Here is a 16,675-nt window from a genome sequence, read left to right as displayed (position 1 = left end):
ATCTTTTTACTTATAAAATCGACGAAAATCAAATTGATAAGATCGCTGTGACTAACTTTTTCAAACTCAACAGTGTCTGCATATATCTGATTAAACATGTGTACCATATTTTTTGTCTTTTTTCAAAACGTCCAAAAGCAATGCAAAATAAACAACGCAAATAACATTTTTTAAGACGATAGTTCGACTATATAGTTTGAAGAATGAATACACAATGACATAGATCCGGTTTATTAACCAATAAAACATAAGGCGGATCTAATGTTGCTTTGTCAATAGTATGCAACTTCCAGCTTTGTCGTATTTCCGATTTTCACGCCATCCAATGCCATGCCATGTTTATTAACCCCTATTTCCGGTTGACATGCGCGCGCACCGATCAACTTCAGGGGACTGGAAACTAACTGTCACAGGTTAGAGCTCTGTGACCAAAGTGTGACAAAGCTGCACCTTATCTACTCTCCTTTCTCGAAACATTTGCAACACCTCAAATTCATTCCCAACTCTCTTGAATTTCTTGCAGCGTGGCCGAAACAAATAGGTATCAAATCAGGAGACTCATCTCCATCATCACAGGCATTTTGATTTCTCCCTTGATCTTAATTTCTCAGCGTCAAGTTTATCTGAAGTGATGTTATGGCTTAAACGCTAGATGCTGCTTATTGCTACTTATTTTTCTTGGTCATTATTCAAATCGTATAAAACCAGTCATTTAATGCTAGGTCTGATTTATAGTATAGGGTGTATTAAAAACTTTATATTCATAGTATTTTGTTTTGAGTAAAACATGTTTGGCCTTTGGGAAAACTGAAAAGCTTCGGCAATGCTGAATACCTTCAGTTTGCGTATAGAAGTCAATTTAGTTCCAGAGGCCTAAAATTGATTGTTCTGAAGAAAAATAGGAGCTTTAGAATATTAATTGTTGCCTTATGCACCCTGTATATTATGTCCTTTTGGGGAAAGATACCATGTATGTCGACAGGGACAATTAGTTCAAACGGGAAAAAATGTTTTATATAATTCGAGAATCTGATGTGAAGCACAGTTGGGCTGAAGAATCTATAAAACTTTACGTGAGCTCTTTGGCAAAATGTCATCATTTAACAGGAGTCCTCATTTTAAATAGCCGCCATTCATAGTTGGAATCGATATTTCAAAATATCTTAATTCCTCATTTACTAACTCAATCCTCATTTACTAACTCAATCCTCATTTACTAACTTAATCCTCATTTACTAACTCAATCCTCATTTACTAACTTAATCCTCATTTACTAACTCAATCCTCATTTACTCACCAATTGTTTGTAGGTCGCTCGTCTAAGTTACTTTAACTGAAAGTGAACAAAGACATTTTTCAAAAAAAATTGATTTATCCAAGTTTCTAAATGCACTTGTAGACTGCTGCTGAAGCCACTGAGCAGACAACTACGTTTGAGCTGATGTTTCTGATGTATCTCCTTACTGTCTTTCTTCTTGAACAACATTTTAAATGTTTGCAGGGCGTCTTCCTTCCTCAAACCCAGGTGTTTTCAACGATATCTCATTCATAGGAATATGTGTAGTGATTTTCGTTTCACATCGTGACTTTAAAAATCTTTTAATGCTCGCAAACTCCTATCAAAGTCATTGTTAACGAATGTTTATTTCTATGATTACCTCGTTGTTTGCTTTTCTGTATACTTTCACCTCTTAGCTTCTTCAAAGTTCAAGTCATATCCTTTGAACACACAGAGGATGGACTGGACAGTATAATGAATGAAAACTTTCTGAGTTTGACGTTATCAAAAGAGCAACTTCCAGGTTTAAAAGGCAGTAAAGAAAGATCTCAAAGGCACTCCCGTCCATCGTATTGATAATTGATTATATATAGAATAAAATATGCTGTTTGTATAATATATATATTCAAAAATCATATAACCGGTCTCTTTTTGCTAGATCTTATGTGTTGTTTTTTTTACAATAAAAACAGGCTTGGGCTCTGCGCTCTGGGTGTTGTCATTTATTGATCGATTACATAATTACATTCCCTACTTGTCGATATAGTTTGGAGATTAATAGCGTCTTATATAGGTGCACAAATAGACGGTTGCTGAAACCAACGAGCAGGCGAATCTACGTAAGACATTCACCAAAATGTATCAATTAAAAAAAAGTCTATAATTCCTGTCTATCTCATAGATCTTTTTGTTGAAACTAAAGCAGTGGATGAATATCAAACGAGACACGTCCAATATGACTTTAAGCCACCGTTGGCAACGTTCTGAGAGGGTTAGAGCATGATCACTTTTGTCCTACCTATGGGATTTAAAAACTCGCTTGGGCGCGTCTAATGCTTTGCATTCTAAATCCTATAAAAGACACGAGATCATTCTCTAACAGACAAAAACTTGGAAGACGACACAACTCACATAAGCAAAAGGCATTTCAATTATCGTCGTGTAGTCAAATTAGGCCATTTCAAAAAGTCTTTGTTATATGGGAGTTGTATTGAATCAGTGAATCTTAATGCATGAATCCTGTGACACCTTCACAATAGTAAATCGTCCGTCAGTAATTAAGCACTTAATGACCACTTATTTACTCATAAAAAATTTGCTTTGAACCGGTTGTCTTTATGACGATAAAAAATTTTTTATTTTTATTTCACTTTTCGGCGTAAGCCAGCACAAAATAATATACCTAAAGTGGATATCACATATGAAATCCATTTCATTAAAAAAAAAGAAAATCCAAACGGAAGAATGAATGCAATATTTTCGCAACGTAAAGTATTTCCATTCGACCGAAGACGCTTTTGGCTGTTGGCTCAATTTCAAAATTTGAATATTTGAATTTCAAGTGAACGGAAAGGACTTATTTCATTGGTTGACCTGAGTCAAGGGTTATTCGTGATTGGCCAATCTCTGGCTGCTTTCAATTAGTCACGTTCTCTCTGATGCCTAGAAGCAGAACACCGTCATAGAATAGAGAATATATTCTCTATTCTATGACACCGTCTTAAACATCAAATTATAGCTTTCTAATGAAATATAAGAAATGAATGATGAAAACATAAAACAATCTAAGGATAGTAAATTAGATATCACACTCACACAAGCCAGACTTGAGCATTTGACCAAAGAATGCAATGTTAATGAACAACAGTCACATGAAGCTAGTCAGTTGCTCTCAAGACATGGCTCAATGGCCGAGCTTATCAATATTGCCATGATTGAAAAAGAAAGGATTGAAAAGTGGGAGAGCTCGCAAAGTCAGGAGACCTTGATAACCTGTATAGATAAAAGTACACAGGAACAAGATATTTTCCCTGCAAACCATGTTGCTGCTAGAATGAAAGTTCATTCTACTCCGACTAAAATTGCCTCGGTCGAGCAAACAAATTATGATGATCCTCTGACCCCGACTGCCAACCTGAGCGTCGTAAGCCAGGATATACGAGACAGAGATGAAAAGAAGAAAGATCTGTTTGTCAATCGCACTTTCAAGGCAGAAGTCATAGATGAAAAACCTATCTACAGTCGAAAAGATAGGTCACTGGGACTTTTGTGTCAAAGGTGGGATTTAACAATGAGAAATTATAGATTTAAAAATTTCTACTTCCAGTTCATTTTCATTACATGTTCTTTTCTGCTTTTGGATGCAATACATTAGTTTACCACATTGTGATTTTCAAAATAGGTTTTTAGCTTTGTTCCCCGAGAACCCGGATGGGACTGTTGAAGTATCATTAGATGAAGTTGCCAAAGATCTACGTAAGTGTTACCATTTTATGTTGCTCGACCAGACCATATGTACGTGATTAGCTGTAACATTCAAAGTCGCTCCATATAATATTGGGTTTCGATTTTGGGGCCTACTTGTTGCTGTGCCATGTCACAGTGCAGAGAACATACAGTAGAGCCACTCCATCAAATTTTTTTGTGCCACGCATATCTCATTGAACATGTGACTACCATAGTGGCAGTCAGTCAATTGCAATTTCTAACCAATAAGAGTGCTGACATTGCAAAAGTTGCCAGTAATCAAATTAGATATACAGCAGGCAGTTGCACAGCTAAGTGGACCTACTGTATATTCCCTATACTTTGACCACGTCATACTTTTTTTGTTTACTTCTGTGAGCTACCTTTTTATCAAGGATGGATCCAGGATGATTTTGTATGAGGGGGTGGTCTAGTTCTTATAAGTTGTCGTTTGTTCAGTTTAGTTTTGATTAGATTTCTGTGGCTTCTTTGTGGATGTCGTTTTATCATTCACATGTCAGACTTTTTATAGGTTTGACTTGAGACCCTGGGAAATGTGTAGTCCCACAGTTGTTTTTGCTTAATTTTTTGGTATGTGAATATTTCGTAGGGGAATCTGCACCCCACTGCACCCCTTCTAGCCAAAGCTGGAAATGGTGAAAAGTGGTGCATGCACTACCCTCCCCCCCTGCACCCCTCCCCTAAATCCTTCCTGCTTTTCCATTAAAACGTCCATTAAACACTGATCAAAGATGGTTTTGCTTTGTATATTAGGATTTGTTGGGAGATATCTACTCCTCCCCAACCCCTGTGGCTATTGGTGGTGCGCACTGGCAGATTATCCAGTAGCCTAAGTAGGCTTAAGCCTACTGGCCCAGGCTTTCGAGAGGCCCATTGCATCTAGACATAATTAGGATTTAGACGTTTTTGCCAGTCAAATGTCCAATGTGCTTAAGTTTGATTTATTTATGCTGTTGAAAACCTTACAAGCAATTGAATGTGGAGAAAAATGGTTTTCGTACCATCTACTGTTCAAATGAACAATACTCAGAAATCATGAAGTATTGCCATTTCCCTGACCATGTCAATGATTTTCGAAATTTCGTTTGATCTTTAAAATGAACATTTCCCCATTTTTGGCCCTGTGGGTTACAAACACAAAATGCAAAAGTAAAGGAAAATGGAACTTAGTGTGAGGAATAGGTATCGCTTAAAGGCCTACAATTTTGTCTTAGCCTACAGGCGCTTCCCTCCCAGAAATCCATCCATGACGTAATTTATTTGGGTTTTTGCCAAACTTCGAACTTCTCATTTGATAATTAATCTCAAGACGATTTCTACGCGGGTTGCATCCGTCACTTTTTTTCCTAGGTGTGGAAAGACGTCGAGTTTACGATATAGTTAACGTACTTGAAAGTGTCGATGTGTTAAGTCGCTTGGCCAAGAATCGTTATCTTTGGCACGGGAAATCAAAAATAACTCAAACTCTTGCAAATTTAAAGGTTTACATCGATTTTTTTGCGTCCAGTTCGTTAAATTGTATCATTAAAAATGGAAAGCGACTTTCGATGCGTACCTTTTTTTACGAATTTCATTTACCTAGTGTGAATTTTCGACATGTTTCTAGTTCCTCTCGAGGAAAAGTCTACATCAGACGATACAAGAGCGCGAAAAGGAAAACCTACAAAGCATAGTGGAAACACCTGGAAAACAAAAGGTACACGGCACGATTGCTATTTTCAACGAGCATCTAAGGAAAACACCTCTTCTAGTCATTCATCCTAAACTATTCTTTCATCACCAAATACTGACATTCTCTTCTAATAAATTTTGCACAAGTCTTCTGAATATTATTTTCAATGTATCCGCGGGAAGGAGGTTACTTCCTCACAATGGAGGAATCTGTGACCTTCTTTCAGTAGCGCGACCAGCCTTCAAGTTTGGTCGTGCTATGTAAGTTACACGTCGTCAGCATGTCCATTTCTTTACAAATGTATTGTTATTACAGTCAGTAAACTTGGAAAAATTTTTATAGCCCAAACAACTTGGCGGGCTGTCTACAGAACTGCCCGATGCATGTTTGTATTCTGTGGTTGTACAGTCTTATTCTTTCCTACATTATCATTGGTCAACTTAACGTGAAGTGCATTCATATACTTACGTACAAACTTGCGGGCTGTCTACAGAACTGCCCGATGCATGTTTGTATTTTGTGGTTGTACAGTCTTATTCTTTCCTACATTATCATTGGTCGACTTAAGACCACGTAAAATGCATTCATATACTTACGAACAAACTTGCGGGTTGTCTACACCACTGCCTTATGTATGTTTGTATCTGTGACTGTACAGTCTTATTCTTTTCCTGCATTATCGTTGGTCGACTTACGACCACGTAAAACACATTCATATATTTACGTATGAAGATGGTCATCACCGATGTTTTTCTAAAACAGCTTATCGATCTCACGCTTTCTCTAGGTCCTGTACTGTAAAATATAATGCCTCTTTTTTTGCACAATTTGGCCTTGCATTTTACTGAGCTAACTTCATTATAGTTCTTCAAATTTCCCACACATCAAAGAACCCATCCACGGTTTCTTCATCGATATAGGCGATCCATAATTAAAATGGAAAAAAATATCAGCCATTTGTCTTTTCTATTTCCTTCAGATGAAACGATTTTACAGTTTTGGGAACGAACCAAGTCCAAGTAGACAATTCAATGAACCTGCTTCCTGCTCTCAAGAGGAAGAACGTGCAATGATCAAAGGTACATGTAGCTATGTATGACGTAGTCTTGTCAATCATACACCCACATATCTCATTCATATACCTATTTTACCCCATGTATCCATTCGTTTGGTACTTATGTTGAGCTATAATAAATATCAAAACCCAACAGAGTGCTTTCAAAACAGCCATCAAATACAAATATGCGAAAGTTTCTTAATTAACAAAATGAAACCGTCTCTTAACGTCCAAGGACACTCCATTGCCGTTCAGTTGTGATTGTGTGTGTTTTTCGTATCCTTCATGTAATCCTCATGTCCCACTTCATACTAACTTATCCCATCCGTACCGTCACATCTTTCTTCCCACTATGTAATTTAATTTTTTGTAAGTACTCATATTATACATATACATACATAGGAAGTTTTTGTGTGATGATTCTCCGTGAAAAATACACAATGCTTTGAAAGTAATAACGGAACGTTACGCTTTTTAATAAACATTCCTTTTTTATACATATAGCCTTGTATGACGTTTCTCTTTTGAAAGCACTTCGCTGGCTTTTGATATGTATTATAAGAATTTGCTTCCGCCTGTTTTAGCCCTGGTCACCACCATTTATCAGATAGCGCATTATCATAATTCCTAATAACCGTTAGATGTTTGATCTGTTTTTTCAATTCAAGCTTAACATACCGAAATGTATCCGAACTAGTTTCAAAATAAGAATATATTGCATTAGCCAGTTTTTTTTACATCCCTTGTAAAGCAAAAGTCGATTGGCGTGGAAGTTTTTTCAGGGGTAAATTTTCTGGGAGGGTGCAATAGGGCGCGCCTCCCCCCTTAAAATTCTCTAGCACCCCCCACCCTCCCGACAACTTATAACATGGTATTACGCACAGTAGATGATTAATTTAACAGTATTAGAGGCTATGAAATTGTACAGTAAGACTAAGTAAAAGTAGAACTTCTCATTTCAAAGGCAATTACATATTTTATATAACCACCATTTGCAATAGAGTATTACCATGCGCGTGTTCATCGAAACATTAATATTGAAATAAATTGCTAACCGCGCATATATTTACAAAAAACAAAAAAACTTTTTGAAAAGGTAAATACACTGTCATTGCCCAAGGTTAAATCATCTGTAATCCTAAAAAATCCAAAACATCCCGAGGCCCCAAAGGATGACAATTCCCCCCTCCCTGGAAAATTGGCACCCCTATCGTCCAATGACACTACCCCCGCACCCCCCGTGTGCTTTAACTTGACACGCGAATCACTTTGAAGAACGTTTAATCGATACCTAGCAAGCTTATCTATACGTTACGAAACGACCAGGGCAAAATGAATATTTTACCGTTAAACCACGCCGTTTTCTTTGAAGCTGTAATCGACATGATGGGCAACTGCAGAAAGGAAAATTCACTGGGCGTTTTAAGTCAGAAATTTCTGATCAAAATCCTCCTCTCAACGGTAGGTTATCACAATCTAACTTGCAGTACGATATAGTACATGATGGACAACTGCAGATAGGACAAATCACTGGGCGTTTTAAGTCAGAAATTTCTGATCATGTTCCTACTCTCAACGGTAGGTTTTCACAATCTAACTTGCAGTACGATATAGTTTTTCATGTCATCGTACTTTCAAATGCATTCGCACGAGTAGTGTCGTAGCCAGCCTGCAAGTTTGGTCCTGCTTTGTAAATTTAAAACATCAGCTATCTTTTTGGGAAATTTATTTTTGCCTTGTAATGTGCAATTGGCATGGCGAATGGTCAAAAATTATGGAGTTCCCAAGAGTTCTGAAAACTAAAAGAAACCTAAGCGAAAACAAGAGAAATCCATGGGTTTTGAAAAGACCTGCTTAAAAAATACATTGGCTAGATGTGTCGTGTAAAAAAAGGGAAAAAGTGTCATCAACAAACCGCTTGTACCTTTTGGGTTGCACAAACGGTTTGCGGACGATACATTTCTCCCTTATTACACGACACAACAAGCCAATGGATCGGTAAAGCACTTCTTTTCAGAACTTTCCTGACGATGTTATCGTTATAAAACAGTCTCTTTCTTGGGTTTCTGTTAGTTTTTACAGCTCTTGAGAAGTGCATAATTTTTGGCCATTCAACATGGCAATTGCAGTTTTCAAGGCGATGTTCGAATTTGTCACACGACAAAGTCTCTCTTTTTGAATGTATTGTTCTTACAGTGAGCGAACGCCAAAATATTTTTATAGCACTACCTGTAGTTGGGGCTGACTGCGCGCATGCGCAATAGCTTATTATTTACATGTCTGCAAATCTTCCATTGCAGGGTGGTGTGGTGACCTTAGAAGATGCTGCGACAGCTCTTTTTGATCAACACGACGAGACGAATGTCAAGGACAGAAGTAAGAGTGCAAATTTAGGGCTTTTACAAACGGCATTTTGCTCAAAAAGAGTGCGCTCAGGAGAAATCCTTCAAAACGGCAAAGCAAATGCAAAACATTTTTCTCAACCCTGCAAAAAAATTTGCAAGATAAATAACAGGGGACTAAACACTCATCGAATCCTTGGGAATTAACTCATTATAACCATTGAGTTCTATAATAACTGGAGCGGCTATCTTTACTGGGGCGAGGTCGCCAAAAAAATGGCGGCCAACGGACGTATTTCCGCTGAAATGATCGCTTTGCAGAAAAATAATATTCTCGACCTCCCCCTGGTGTCTATAGTAAATTATAAAGAATTTTTCAAAAACAAACACGATATCACAGAATATGGATATCGTTAGTTCCATATTCTGTGACGATATCTTTTTTGGCATTTCTTTTATAATGCCAACACTTCAATCGTTCAATTGTTGGATGTCGTAGTTTCCACAAAAAGGAACATATCGCTTCTCACAGGTGAGGTAGTTGTTTGTTTTGTTAGTCCGTCAACGATTGAAAAGCAATTATACATGCACTTGAAAAGCCATAAAATACATAATTTTTGATCATAATTTATCATCATTCCATAGATCGTAATTTTAAGACTGACTTGAACATAAAATATACTGATGTTTTTCCTGTTTTGTCTATATAAAATTCTGCATACTTTTCTGTCATTTGTTAATGCATGAAATCGTAAAATTTACCTATCTATTTGCAAAATAGTTTCCCTAAAGCAAAAAAGACCCTGCACACATTTTGCTCTGTGAAAAGTATCAAGAAGAAATGATCAGCCCCAAGGTACCCATGATTTGGAGCAGAGCTTGTTATGTTCTATTTGCTGACAACATGCAGGGAAGACCAAGTAAAGATGACTGGAAGATGTTATTGACCAGGCAGAGTCTTAAAAATGATAATGCTGTAAAGATAATTGATTTATTGTCTGCCTTATCCAGAGTTATTTAATTTGATCATGGTCAAATTCTATGGATGGAGACAATGGATTCACTAATGATGCCTTGAATGCTTTGAAGTAAAGTTCATGAACAAAAAAGATGGCAAGAAGGTTGTTTGTTTTTTGATGCTTAATTAAATGTCAATTCACAACATATAAAAATGGAAAGGCCATAAAGTTTGTGTCTATGTAAACATTTGTACTGAGATTGATGATGACTTGATGCAGATGAAGCATTAAACTGAATAAGCCATTGGGTTTTATATAACATAATGTTTAAATCATGTCATATCTTTATCAAAATATTTTAGTTGAGTGTTGTTTAAATGTTACTAATATCTAATGCACTATACTAAAGCATTAAAGATTCAGTGATGAAACCTTTAAAATTACTGTACTGTATATTTCTTATATATTTCTTATATTTCTTTAAGAAACAGTTTGAGCTTATTTACCTATTAGAGTACAGAATGGGGTTATCATATGCATCATTGCTGCTTTTTAAATAAATGTTTTTCACTTTTCAAAGCTTTTCTACAAATATTTTGCTTCTTATTTCTTTTCATGAGATTGATGATATAGAGGTAATATAATCCAATAACTTTATAATTTCTAGAAAGCTTTTAAGCTTCTAGCATAAAAGTACACTATAGGTATTTAATTCATTTGGTTTTATTGCCTTGTTATGACACATCCATAAGCATTTCATCATTCATGTATGAAGAAAACACCAAATGTGGATACTCAGAGAACAAAATGCACTACCAACTGCTTATGAACTTTATTATTGAAGTGAAAACTGTGTTAATAATTCAAATTGTGCACTTATATTGAAAATATAGGAAAAAAAAAAACAAAGTGAAAAAAAGGGGTAGAAGTATTAAAACTAAAAATGAATTATAAACACCATTGGAAGCATAAGTGTTTTGATGATTATTTGCATTTTGCCCAATTTATATATCAATACAACAAAATCAAAATGTACAACTTTACAAGTATTTGATGCAGTTGCACTTCAGAACATCACAAAAAGGTTACTTAAAGTAATTTCTATACAATATTGTTTGTTTTCATTTACCAAACCTATGCAGACTTGAGTCTTTTTGAAATTTCATGTGAAACTCAATTACAGAAAATCCGTAAATATCCAGAGATTTTATATGTACTTTTTTAAAGAAACAAGTAAAAATCCTACAATTGTGGCGAAAAAAGCCATTGCCCATTGCATGAAAAGAAGAAAAATAGCAATGATAACAAATAAGCTAACTTCTCTCTCGTGAACCGTGGAGATGAACTATGATATACTTTTTTGTATAGACTAAAGAGTTTAATCGATCAAACAAGTTTGACGCTGGTAAAACGACGCATATCTGCATTCATAGATGTGTAGCCGACATATAGCTCTTTCGTCGATAGTTATAGATACATCCTCGTAGGGCCGATAACTGGAAGCTAGGTTGACTCGCTGTTACGAATTGTAGGTTTTAACGTGATTTTCATCAAAAATTGCTTGCCAATCCCAAATACACGTACATTTTCCTCCTCTTTCCTCAGGAGGGTGGGAAATTGTGAAATTTTCGGAAAAGCGGTCAATTTCGGTAAATCTCAGCGGCAACGGACGAAATCCGCCATTTTTTTGGCGTCATCAGATATCTAAGGCCGCGCTTGAGATAGCCGCTCCAGTTATTATAGAACTCAATGATTATAACCCACCGGTGTAGATCGTCTTGGTTATTGGAATCCTGAGAAGACTGTTGGTGTTGATGTCGACTGACGTTTCGAAAACCTTAGCGATAGCATCGAACTAAAATACATCTGGAACGCTATCTGTAATAGAAAAGCCTTATAATTTTTTGAAGCCAAATTTTACACCTAGACATTGTGTAATCAATCAATTCTCACTCCGCGAGAGAATCTCGAAACACTACACATGCGTGTTAGGGTGTAAGATTGTGGCTTCAATTGTTTGCTCCAGGCACTGACAGGTAGCGTTACATGTATTTTACTGAGCGGTAGTCACTTGACTCTGAAGATGACTACTGCTAAGGTTGTCGAAAGTTTGAAACGTCAGTGAGCATCAACATTCCTTCTCAAAACGCCGTTAACCAGAACGATCTCCAATCTCCATTTACTACAAACATATGACGATATTCCGTGAGCGAAATGACGATGTTTATGTGTAAGTTATTTTATATTCCTAGTCCAAGAATGATCTGACAATCTGACAAATAGAAATATTTCCCTGCTTTGCCATCGTTGTTAGCATGTATAGCACTGTCTCTCTCAACATGTCTAAGTTGCGGAGATGTGACTGCTCGTTGAAAAAATACACACAAACCTCACCATAGAATGCAGAGAACTCTAAGAGAATGTTTGTTTCGTCACTTTTTCCATACAAAGAGCGCCGCCTCTACGATGTTGCCAATATCTTGCAAAGTCTAAAGCTCATAGAGAAATTTCACATACGAGGGGTAACTGGAAAGAAACCAGGATTTAAGTGGATCGGCATAGATATCGAGAATTTATCAGATAGCACAAGTAAGTGGAAGGGATTTCTTGGGGCGCATGGTACTTTTCACCGATGTCTACTTCCATCAGCTCCATGAAATATGCTGAATAAAAGAATACTTCGTCATTTTATAAAACTCTGAGATTTGCCACCTTGCGTTGAATAGTAGTAACCCAGCATTAGACTTAAGCCTTGGGAACAGCTCATGCTCAGAATAGATCTTTTTCCATTGCGACCAAAACTTCTATTGTTTCTTCTCCTTACTCAGTGGCCAGTAAAGACGTTGTGACCTACAAAACAAAGCATTCCCTTCTACCAGATACAAATCAAAACAGGCAAGTCAAAATTGGACGACGGCTATTGTTGCCAAAACCCAGTCTTCCTTACCCAGCAACGTTTGCTCCCAGGTCACGATGGAGGAAGTGTGCGTCGTTTGGAGCATCGCTCGTGCGACATTCAAGTTCCCAAAACGACTTGGAGAAAGACGAAGGAGGATCGAAAGGAGCAGCTGAAAAGGATGGCTTCGAAGTTCACGAGTTTGAATCTTCTGGTAAATAGAGCCGGCGTGTAAATATTTGAAATGTTTCCAATCGCGCTAAACGAAACAAATAATTATAAATTTTTAAGGCGAATCATTCAAGAACAGGATAAATGAAAGGAGAGAAAAATAATAATGCGTGTTTGTGGATGTAGATCGTCCATATCATGCAGTCCTGAGATGAAGTGTCGGTGTTGACCGTTGAACTGAAATACATGGAACGCTACCTGAAGCAAATAATTGATGGCAAATCTTACACTAAGACACGTGAGAAAACACCCAGACACGCGTGTTTAGTGTTTTCAAATTCTCCCGCGGAGTGAAAATTGATTGACTACACACGCGTATCTGGGTGTAAGATTTGGCTTCAAAAAATTATTAGGCTTTTCTATTGCAGGTAGCGTTCCATGTATTTTAGTTCAATGGTGTTGACTGATATTTCCACAACTTTCTTGCTTGTCATCTTCCGACTCAAGTGATGTCTACCCAACCCAGTCCTTCCCCATAACTGCACTAACACGGACGATCTACATGTACAAACATGTAACGATTACTCCAGGGCTCAAACCATTCACTTTAACAATAACAATAACGCTTACTTACTCGAGGTCCTCTTGCATTGTTGAAGAGCATTCATTTTCTATCACAGTGAAAATTTGTCGGTTTGTTAAGTAAGATCAAAACCAATTCATAATATAATCGGACAGTGGGGAAATTGCTGATTTTTGCACTTAAAACTTGTGGTGAGGAAATGCAACTCCTTAATAATTTGATCCCAATGAGGAATGACCAAATTCAGATTCTGTTAAGAAAAAACAACCAAACAGCACGGTCATATCTAAAATCACTGCTAACCGTCAACGTGAACGGGTTTGAGAGAATAAATTGAATCGTTTTTTTGTCGAACAGGTCGTGACATGGATTTATGTAGCCCCACAGATAGAACATTCCACGAAGAATTGGGGAAAATGTTTGAGAAATACCCAAAACATATCCTTTCGTAAAGTAGAGTAATGTCACTGATTCATAAACGATGCTTCCACTCTTGATATGAAAGATTATCGATGATATCACGGGTTATCGATGATATCACGGGTTATCGATGATATCACTGGTTATCGATGATGTCACTGATTATCGATGATATCACTGGTGGTTATCGATGATATCACGGTTTATCGATGGTATCACGGGTTATCGATGATATCACTGGTTATCGATGATATCACCGATTGTCGATGACATCACTGATTATCGATACAACTGATTCACGAAAGAGGCTTCTCACTTCTTTACAACCCTTCAAATACACTGTTTGCTTCACGAATAGCTTAAAAACTTGCTCTGCGAAACTAAAATCGTTTATATTCTGACAGACAAATTCTGAATCATTTAACAATGTTCTCCTTAACCGTCATTAAGCATGTCGCAACTGCTGGCAAATGTTCAGCCACAGTTCAGGCCAGCTAATTTAAGCAGCATCAACATGTTAAGTAAAAGAAAGCTTTTCAACAAGAGCAAATCGGACGCTGAAAGTTGCACGCAATCAAACGTGAAACGTTTGCGAACGAATTCTGACGGAAACTTCAACTCATTTCGAAGGAATAATGAAGAGGAAGGATGTAGAGGAGCTAAGGAAGAAGATAACTGGGCAGGAATGCATTTGGGCATACACAAATCCTGACATAACCGGGGTTAGGTAGACCCAGGAAATCCAAACTGGTGGATCAAATGTAAGGCAGGGGCGGATCTAGGCCATGGCGAAAGTGGCTTGAGCCACGGTCAGAATTCTGCCACTTAAGTTTTTCCAGGGTTGACTTTTTCATGATTAAAAATTTTGCTCAAATACAGCAAAATTCGATCAAAAGCAAAAATTGAATGAATTTTGTAATTTTTTGTCAAAAATTTGTGTTAACAGAACAAAAACTTCAAATTAAACGTCTTGTTAAAATAGTATTATCATCCAGTTAAACTCTGAATTGTAAAATCACCGAAAGCGTCTCGAATCTTGCCGAATACGCCATGAATATGCTCGGAATCATTGAGCTCTATAAGACCTGGAGGGGAAAAGGGGCCTGGACCCCGTGGTCAAAAACATGGCGGTAATGGCGGATTTTGGTCATTGAGTTCTATAATAATAGTTGGGCATTTTTAATACCAAATGTAGTTTTAGTGAGGTATACACTCTGTTTGCCTTATTTATAAATTTTGCCTTGCTGTGATTTGTGCTCTATTAAATTTATTACCAATAGTTATGATTGATTTTCTGATATTTTTTTCTAGTTGTTATTTTGGCATTCAGTTCTCAAGTGAGGATTATGTTGCAAGTGTCTTATGTTATGTAGTTTTAGTAGGTTGGATTAGATTTTAGTGGCTACTTGTTGCAGTAGCATGTTAAACTTTGTTTATTAAATTCTATTACGTTTTTATTATGATTGGGTGGTTTTTGTAAGGGTGCTCTATTAAACATTGATCACAATTTCTTCAGCTTAATTGTTTAGTATACCAATATTTATAGAGAAATTAGCATTTCTTCTGCACCCCCATCTAGCTCAAGCCAGGAGGGCTGCACACCCCTCTCTTATATCCATCTCTGAATAAAGTTGTCATTAAATTTTTTAAATGTAAATATGTGTACTGAATTGCTGTATTTTATTCTGTATATTCTATTGCATGAAATGCACACATTCTAAATTTAAATTGTTTTGTGTTAAAGATTTTTGTGCACCATGTAAATCTTTAATGGCAAAGACATGTTTTTAGCCTTTTAACAATTAAGAAAATATAATATTTATTATATTGCTGTTATTTTGTACATATTTTTCACTCAGAAATGTCTTTATCAAAATAACTTTCCAATGTTATTCAATTCTCAAATCGCCCAAAGCATTGTATATTGGGTTTGCTGTGGATCTTTCTCACGTGTGCGTCTCTACTGCAACTTTTTGATTCGAGATTATAAAGTTGTACATTTTCCATTTTTGGTACTATTCGTCGCCAGGGAGGCAATAGTGATAACCCCACTCCAACCCAATTTATGCAAGCACTTAGAAAGCTTTTCTTCAGTTCCCTTCTAACCTGTTCATCTGGAAATTGTGACAACGACCTTGATTCTATGCTGGTTGAGTATTCCAAAAATGTTGCAAAGAATAAAGTCAGCCAGAAGAAAACGGTTCAAGTCTTTCTACCTCCGCAACCACAAATTTTAGCAATTGGTCCTACTGACTACAAGGAGCCAAATGTTATTAACATAATGAGGGAAAATGCCATTGCATATGTGTCTGGTTTTCTTCTAATGAAGAGTTTCAAACTCCACTCTTGTCTGAAATGCACCAATGCTCTTTCATCTACAGAACTGGATGATAGCAGAAAGTTATTCTGCCACTTTCAAGCATTCGATGAAAAGAAATCTGATTTAGGAGGACTACAATCACCATCTCCTTATCTGGAATACATCATCAAACTTGAAGACACATTTATTAAGACGTTTTTTGTCTACACAAAGAGCGAAGGAGTTGGTCGAAGTATATTAGACACCGTCAAGTCCATACCAAAGGAATTTGATTGCTGTACGGAATTCCCATTTGAGTTCTTGCAGAAACTTTTTGTAAGAATGCGCATTTATTACGCCATAAAATTTGCGAACCGCATATTCGCAACAACTAAAAAGAAAGACAGAAAGTACATTAAAGTCACACACCTTTGAGGGCTTTGTGCATATAATTTTTGTCCTTTATAAAACTAAATTGAAAACAAAAGCTTTTATATCACAATAATATAT

The 16,675-nt window shown here is 36.7% G+C and overlaps 1 protein-coding gene across 2 annotated transcripts; it reads left to right on the top strand.

Moving 5' to 3' along the window:
- The first annotated feature begins 2,981 nt into the window (after window positions 1-2,981).
- Window positions 2,982-15,323, top strand: LOC124438391 (transcription factor E2F8-like). 2 transcript variants are annotated; one of them, XM_046988523.1, is made up of 11 exons: window positions 2,982-3,556; window positions 3,681-3,754; window positions 5,117-5,247; window positions 5,373-5,462; window positions 6,418-6,517; window positions 7,868-7,956; window positions 8,796-8,871; window positions 12,248-12,385; window positions 12,625-12,906; window positions 13,804-13,884; window positions 14,316-15,323. In XM_046988523.1, the coding sequence occupies exons 1-11, from the start codon at window positions 3,039-3,041 to the stop codon at window positions 14,576-14,578; spliced, it is 1,842 nt and encodes a 613-aa protein (XP_046844479.1). In that variant the 5' UTR covers window positions 2,982-3,038; the 3' UTR covers window positions 14,579-15,323. The 2 variants fall into 2 exon arrangements, with proteins under 2 accessions (XP_046844479.1, XP_046844480.1); XM_046988524.1 differs by lacking the exon at window positions 12,248-12,385 and having other exon boundaries at window positions 2,984-3,556.
- Window positions 15,324-16,675: the final 1,352 nt, after the last annotated feature.

Source organism: Xenia sp. Carnegie-2017, unplaced genomic scaffold, assembly GCF_021976095.1.
Source record: "Xenia sp. Carnegie-2017 unplaced genomic scaffold, XeniaSp_v1 HiC_scaffold_19, whole genome shotgun sequence".
Classification (NCBI taxonomy): Eukaryota; Metazoa; Cnidaria; class Anthozoa; order Malacalcyonacea; family Xeniidae; genus Xenia; species Xenia sp. Carnegie-2017.
This window is presented reverse-complemented; position numbering and strand designations above follow the sequence as displayed.

Bases quoted from the DNA above. Each gene is read 5' to 3' on its own strand.
- LOC124438391 (XM_046988523.1), top strand. From the start codon at position 3,039: ATGAATGATGAAAACATAAAACAATCTAAGGATAGTAAATTAGATATC. The intron at 5,248-5,372 runs GTTTACATCGAT...ACATGTTTCTAG, and splicing joins AAACTCTTGCAAATTTAAAG to TTCCTCTCGAGGAAAAGTCT. The intron at 12,386-12,624 runs GTAAGTGGAAGG...CTCCTTACTCAG, and splicing joins GAATTTATCAGATAGCACAA to TGGCCAGTAAAGACGTTGTG.